Source organism: Bidens hawaiensis, unplaced genomic scaffold (assembly GCF_021521415.1).
Source record: "Bidens hawaiensis isolate Kalapana, Puna unplaced genomic scaffold, B.hawaiensis_p1.1 tig00011511_1, whole genome shotgun sequence".
NCBI classification, from domain to species: domain Eukaryota; kingdom Viridiplantae; phylum Streptophyta; class Magnoliopsida; order Asterales; family Asteraceae; genus Bidens; species Bidens hawaiensis.
In genome coordinates this window covers 346,767-354,469 of record NW_027491902.1, presented here as the reverse complement: position 1 = coordinate 354,469, position 7,703 = coordinate 346,767, and the positions used below count along the sequence as shown (strand labels likewise).

The following is a 7,703-nucleotide window of genomic DNA, read 5'->3' as shown; positions in this document are numbered from 1 at the left end:
TTAAATGTCAAATAATTACTTTCAAATCCCACATCCAAATACCAGTTTTCAAGTCAATAATTGTTAATATCAATATATCTTGTTGCTAGGTGTTTTCTATGATGATGTTTGATTTGAGGTTTTTCATAAGAGATCGAGATGATGAAAGAAAGATTCTCAAAATTGTTGCTTGGAGATCTTTACACTTTGCGCCAACAAACAAAACAAATAACTCGCAACTACATGCCCGCGAAGCGAAGCGCGGGTACACCAACTGGTTTTTAATGTTTTGAAACTTGTTTAGAAAATTTATTTAGTTTATTTAGTTATAAAAAATGAAAAATATAATTTTTGTGATAGTAATTATTTTCTATCTTTGGTTTGTTGTTAACTTAATGATGCTAATTAACTAAATTAGACATTTGGACAAGAAATTAAAAAGAAACTGATTAAATTAACAGACCAAATATATATGTATTTAATAAATGGATAATAATAACTTTTAAATATTTGATAAACTGAATTTATAACAATTTGTGATGATTAATGTGTAAGTGGCAGATGGCAAGACATGTAAGTTTTTATTAGAGAGCATAGATTTATTAAGATTTGCAAAAACTATAATCTATATAATACCAATAGTTATATCTTCTTAACAGCACGGTAAAAAAAACATAGGTAAATAAAAAGTTTAGTCTTTCGTCTAACGAGCTTTGCTGGAACACGTATGGGAACTGATAAGTTAACCCCCAAATAATAAGATATAAAAACCAAATGTCAAAGATTCTAAACTCCAACAATTATAAAGTCATATATTTAAGATGTAAGATAGGAGGTCAATAGTTCAAACATATTAGGATGCGACATTTAATAGTTCAAAACAAAAAAAGTTTCGAATAAATGCTAAAAACAATTGAGAAGCTATCCAAATAAACCGAAAATACATAGAAACAACTAGATAATTCCAATTATGTACCATCAAAAACCTAAAGATTTTGATAAAACAGTGTTCCAAAATATATTTTTTTTTACATAGAGGTTATTCGGCAATCTTACAGTGAATCAATAAAATGTTATATTGATTAAAAGTTAGCCTCTAAATAACTTAATCATTAAAGATGTGACCAAACACACTCCACCTCTAACCACCAATTCAAATGTATCTCTTAATTAAATACTCTTAGTCAAAGTGTTAGACCTATAATCCTTGATGAACTGATGATATTGTTTTGGGCTACCGGTTGGTTAGCAACACCAAAGAAAAAGGGAAACAGCTAGAAAGAGGCCCATCATTGTAATAGCCTAATAGTGGTATGGAAATGATGTGCTGCCAAAAGTCAATACAGCCTTGACACACCTGGTAGGTTCAGTTATAACGGAAACCGCTATAGGAGCCTACGGGTCAGATCGATTTGGAAACTAGTTGTACCCAAACCGGTTTTAGGTTGTCATCGCCTTATCGGGTCAGTTACAAAACCAGTTTGGAACCGGTTTCTTTGAACACCTCTAACCTGACCCGTTCTCTATTCTTTCGGACCCATGAGAACCGTTCTAGAACTTTTTTATTTTCATTTTGGCCACTTAAACCCCAAAATAGCCCATGGTCTTAAAATACAAGTCCAAATTAACCCACAGTATTTGGGTCAGGATTGCCTCCCTCAAGTAAGCACCAAATATTCAACAAGATGATACCTAAACTATAACGGAATGCACTTTAAGGGAGTATAATTCACCATTCTTAATTGCGGACACGCAGTCTCTGTTATAGAACTATGATTACTGTACTACTAAAAAAACAAAAGCATGTGTTTAGTCTTCTGATTTCAAATAAACATGGCCCGCCCTCCCTTTCGGCTATGCTTGTCATATGCAATGTTGATTTTATCAACCAGCTCGTTCATTGTGCTGCAACAAATGTAAATCGGGGGATTAATGTCAACATAACTTTTAGTACATATTAAAAAATAAACACAACACATTGTTCGATACAAAACCATTTTTAAGTACAAAATTGCGAGAACCGCATAATCACTTGTAAACTACTGCCTTAAGTGTAATACAAAACACGCTTATACTATGTAGCACGGGAACGGGTACGGGACTAGGGTACGGGGACGAAAGGGTACTGGGAACGGCAAAACTCAAAAATCCAAGATACGGGTAAGGCAAAGGTACGGCAAAAAATAAATAAATAAAAGCATTAAAATATATTAAACAAAGTCCAAAATAGATATATATTGATGTAAAGTGCAACCTCCAAAATCGATGATGATTTGATGAATTGAGAATTGAGAAGAGATGATGAACTGATGAAGGCCGACAGTTGCGGAACAAGAACTTCACTACCGGGAGGTCATTTCTATATTTCTTTTTAAATGAACCTAAAAAAGTTGAGAGAAAAATCTATTTAAAGTATTACAAAAGTAAATTACTTTGTTTTATTTTATTTTATCTTAGAATTCAACTATTCATGGGCTTTTACTAAAAAAAATTCACATTCAAGTCCCTATAATTTGTTGGAAAGGAACGAAATTCATGTTCAAGTTCCTATCCAGCTACTTGCCTGCTTCTGTAGTTTCTTTATTCAAAAAAAAAAATCAAAAACTGATGTAAAAGTATTGGGTTTAAATAGACAAACTCCCAAAAGAAATGTCCTTAAATTGTATCTTCTTTAGTTTTTTCTGTACCATCTTCCCTACTTTTCTTCACAATACGACCACCGCCGGCAACTACCTACATCTGTCTCCCACTACAATCGGCCTAAAAACAACCCGATTAACACCTAAAACCCTAAAAATAATACGAGATGTCCCTGAAACTGTTTTTTACCGTCCCCACAGGCCCAGAATCATTTGTTGACCGTCCCCATTTACCGGGTTCATTTAGGAAACGTTTCCAAGTCGTCTCCTTCGCGTTTCCGTCCCCGGGACCAGTACCCTACCCTCCAAGCCGTCCCCGTGCATCATAGCTTATAACTAAGGCTGTCAAACGTGTCGGGTTGCCAGTTGAAGTGTTGAACTGCTCGACCCGAACACAACCCATTTATTTATTTGTGCTAAAAACATCAATCCGAACCCAGGCACACTTGTCAACTTGTTTAACTAAACATGTTGACGGATCGACATGTTTAATCAAACAAGTTACACAGGGAAGCTCGAACATGATGCATTTATCAAACGGATTAGATGTAACAACCCAAAACCTGATTATATTCGTGTCGAGTTCATGCAGTGTTGGAAACTGCCATCGGTATATATAACCATTTACTTACCCCAACCCCTTTATATTTTTTCAGTCCTATTCTACTGGTTTTATACTTAAAATGAGTTTTGTATTGAAAGTGACGTATATTTATGCATACATACCTTGAGCAATCGGTGAACATGGCCAAATAACTAATTAATAAGGTGTCATTGTACTCCTACAAAAAAAATAACAGCGCATTAATCAAAGAAAAAAAAGTATACGCGTGACATTTCAAGCATATTTCCATCAAATATTAAGTTTCAGATCACATAACCACGCAAGCATGTGCCTTCTTTCAATAAATTAAAATTTATATGAAAAAGGCTCTCACCATTAAAAAGTCATCTTGAAATTTCTCAGATTCAATAGCTGGCAATCTCCTCAATAGGCTAGACACCTGTCTTAGCAAAGAATTTTCAACAGGAATTTCACCTGAATTTGAAAAAAATAATTAGTCTCCTTTTTAACATTTTTGTGTGTACGCGCGTGCATATATATACGATTTAGAATAAAAAGGCTACCTTTTTGCATAGCATTAAGATAATGATGAAGCACTCGGATTCTGCTATTGAGCATCTTAATGGCACTATGTATGCCAGTCAAGTGAGCAGCCACTGCAAAATATTATATTAAATGATCAAAAGTGTACATACAGCTGAATCAGGAACTTAAAATGCCTAAAGAACACAATATATTTACAATAATGACCACAAGAATCGAAGGACTCACATTGGGTAGCAGCTGAACCTCCATCAGATGGTTTAAGGTGTGCAACATGGTCAACAGATATCCTTTCAGCTTCTACTGTCTGAAGCAATATATGAATATAATTAGAAAAAAGGTCAATCCAGGTTATAATTTTTAAAAGGTCAAAAAATGAAACGAAGTATTTGATGCAGACCTCTATAGTGTAACTTGAGCGAACAAAAATAAGCTGTGGAATCCCATCAATGACATGCATCTCTTGAATTGTCATTATCATGAAAATATCAAAAGTAAGATTAATTTATCAATTATTAAATGAAAACCGCTTGTAACTTAAGCATGTAATGTGATAGAAACTGAATATGAAATTGAATTAGGAAATATAAGAAGATGAAATCAAATGTTTAAACTATATTATTACATTGAAATATTATATTGAAGAAGATGATCTCAAAGGATCTACAATGATAACTAACCACCGAAGTGGTCCCGGGCTATGCCCCTCTCATGCTAATTGCAATGAGCCTAACAAAATATCTATTATCTTTCTTAACCTTTCTAAATAACTATTGGTCCTTACTTATAGAAATAGAAATTACACTTACCCCCTCCTACAATTACAAACGACTATTAAGTATAAACTAATAAGATCTCTATCATAATGTTAGTAGGCTAATGCTTATGTGAAGTCGAAGACTAAGAAATATGTTAAGGAACACGCTGTTTGACTGACCCATGCCACAAATTTAGAGTTGCCAAGTGACAACAGAGTTCATATATCACAGGAACACATGCTAAAGCATCTTATTAACAACAAACACATGCAAATAAAGAGCAAAGTTTGTGTGTTAAGTAGTGTTAGCTAATACTAGTGGCTTAATAAGTCACTATGAAATATAAATGATAGCTAAATATCTACATAAAACTAGCTGGATACATGAACCCAATTTGAAGTTTTAAAAACATGCAAATACTATCAAGTATCGATCAGATCGCAAAAAAATAAACAAATTACAGTAGTCTGGTTTATAACTTCCCATCAACTTTCTGGCATGTGCAATGCATAATCTGGTATATGATATTCACGGTCCGGTTTTGATGGTTTATAAGTCAAACAATGAAGCAAACGGTGAACAACGGTTTTCGAAAACCAAAAACAAACCATTCAAATTGTAAACCGACCCCAAACAAACCAGTAAAGGTTGTTCGGGTTTGCTCACATGGATTGGGCTCATTAGGCTTTAAACATCTTTCTTCATTCTAAAGTTCGTGAATAAGCAATTTAACACCAAAAAAATAAAAAAAAAGTGATGGCGGGCAAGCATAAACAAGTTCTAGTTATGTTTACAAATCATCATGTGTTACTGATGTATAAGACCCAATGAGCCCAAACCGTAAAACCAAACTGGAACAAAACTGTTACTAATGGTTTGGCTTGGTTCGGTTTAAAATATGAACTGTTTGACTTGGTTCACTTTAAAAACTTGGAACGGTTTGGCTTGGCTCACTGCTTGGCCTAAAAACTGTCAAAACCAAACCATGAACGCCCATAGGTATCATTACAAAATAAAAAAAACATGCATATTGATATTAGTCATTTAATCTGCTGCCTAAATATACAAAATAGTAGCCTGCAGCCCTTTGTGAAAGTATATGACAGACAACTGTTAGGGATAAACTAAAGGCAAACTTAACATGGCAAACATAAATGCTAAAGAAAGAAAATTCTGTTATACAATAACACAATCCGTAAAAACATGTGGCCAACTAAGAAACTCTCACATAAACACTTCGACAAGAGCATACAAACAAAGACACTACTACACTAGTATGCAATACTATAAGCAGAAGAGAATCAACGAATAATAAAATATAAAGCATACCACGTTTTCATTAATACACTAGTATGCATTAAGAGGCTACAACGTTTGACAGCATACCACTTTCATAGATGGTTACAGGAAGATCCTTTTGTGCATGATTGATCAACGGGTGCAAAAGAACATACAAAGGGTTTTCATTAATATCCATCAACTGTTACAACAAAACCATCACCATTAGTTATTTAAATCGAAAATAAAAATTAATTTTGCCAAATTTTCACAGATAGTTCAATATAACACTCTGGTTACGCGAACCGTAAATTGCATGACTGACGTTTCACATAAAAGGCAACCTTCAAACAAGTTCAAGCACATAACATCATCATCACCATACTCAGTAAATCCACCAATAACAAAGCTATGGTAGGGTCTAAGGAGGGTAAGATGTAGACAGCCTTACCTCTACCCCATAGGAATAGAGAGGTTGCTTCCGGTGAGTCCCCCGGCTCGATAGTGGTTTTGCATCAAGCCTTGGACATAAAGCACATAACACTCAACCATCAAGACCCAGGCCGATTAGTGCATGTACCCTTGTCTTTCGGCTATCAAGGCCACCACATGATGCCTAACTAACCTTCCGTCATTTTTAACGCTATTTTCACGAAATTAGTAAAATAACGTCAAAATTAGTGCAATTTCACTTTTACCCACCTAAGGGCCCACGCATATATGCATTATAAACTAAAAAATCATTTAATAAAAATATTTTCCAAGACATCACTTTAACAAAAATTATGATTTAAGAGTTGGATAATGAATAAAACTAGAGCTCAATACGCACATCGTATTAGAAGTACAGCATACACACGTATAAGTTGTGTAACAATATATAGATTCTGGTTCGTCTTGTTCAAAGAATGAATGAATAATTTGGTCCCTGAGTATGTTTTTAGCATCCTTAAAAAACAGTAGTGGATACTCAATGACTCACAGATTTGTGTAAAAGCATATCCGATTCTTCGGCATCGGCACCCGTAGAATACCATCCAAGTATATAGAAGTTGGGAAACACCTTCTTATCTGATCCACACATCTTCTTAATCACATATTTATAAGGTGTACAAAGTAATAATAAAGGAGCAGACTGACTGACTGACATAATTCTTGTTTTTTTTGGAGGAAGGAGCGATCGAGCGAATGAGTGGATGAATCGTAGAGAAGCTCGAAGCTGTTGAAGATCTCAACGGTGCGTCCTCTTTGAACGCCGATGACGCACCCGAAAACCCTAGAAGCAGACGAAGTGCCGTCAGGTTGAGCCTGTGACTTGACGCGAGTGTGGTGGTCGGAGATGTTGACGATCACCAGTGGGTGGAGCTTGAAGGTTAACCCGCTGCTGCTCGATGACGCCATTTGTGTACTCAACCAACAAGGAAAATTATTATTATTATTATTAGCAATTTAGGGGGAGGGTAAGCCAACTCACACATTCCCCGGATGAGATTGGTTCTATACAGATACTACCGATATCGAAAGTATCGATATCGCATTTGAAGAAAAATAAGAACCGAATACCGTATCGAATACATCGGTTCGGTACCGGTACACTATCGGTATTGGTACCGGAATTTCGGTAATTTACCACTTTAATACCGCTTTAGCATTTAGGTACTTTTTTAGCATTTAATTGGTATAAAGTAGCTTTTTATCTGGTCAAAAAATGGTTTTTAGTTGATTCTATTATCTTAAAATTATTATATATCATTGATTATCATTAATACATTGAACTTTTTAAACCTATTGTGATAAAATGGAAATCACAAAGTGACAAGTTTTTTTTTGGAAAATTAGTTTTTATTGGTCCCAACTATTTCATTTTTGTCGGCGCTGATCCCAACTTTCATTTTGGCTAGCAACGGTCCCAACTTTAACATTCGTTTCTTCCACCAGTCC

General features: G+C 34.8%; 1 protein-coding gene across 1 annotated transcript; it reads right to left on the bottom strand.

The window, feature by feature from the left end:
• Positions 1 to 1,664: 1,664 nt before the first annotated feature.
• Positions 1,665 to 7,163, bottom strand: LOC143538227 (COP9 signalosome complex subunit 6a-like). The gene is made up of 9 exons (XM_077031831.1): positions 6,911 to 7,163; positions 6,745 to 6,833; positions 5,871 to 5,964; positions 4,127 to 4,188; positions 3,955 to 4,033; positions 3,747 to 3,839; positions 3,557 to 3,657; positions 3,345 to 3,400; positions 1,665 to 1,884 (listed from the first exon to the last, which is right to left on the bottom strand). The coding sequence occupies exons 1-9, from the start codon at positions 7,161 to 7,163 to the stop codon at positions 1,803 to 1,805; spliced, it is 909 nt and encodes a 302-aa protein (XP_076887946.1). The 3' UTR covers positions 1,665 to 1,802.
• Positions 7,164 to 7,703: the final 540 nt, after the last annotated feature.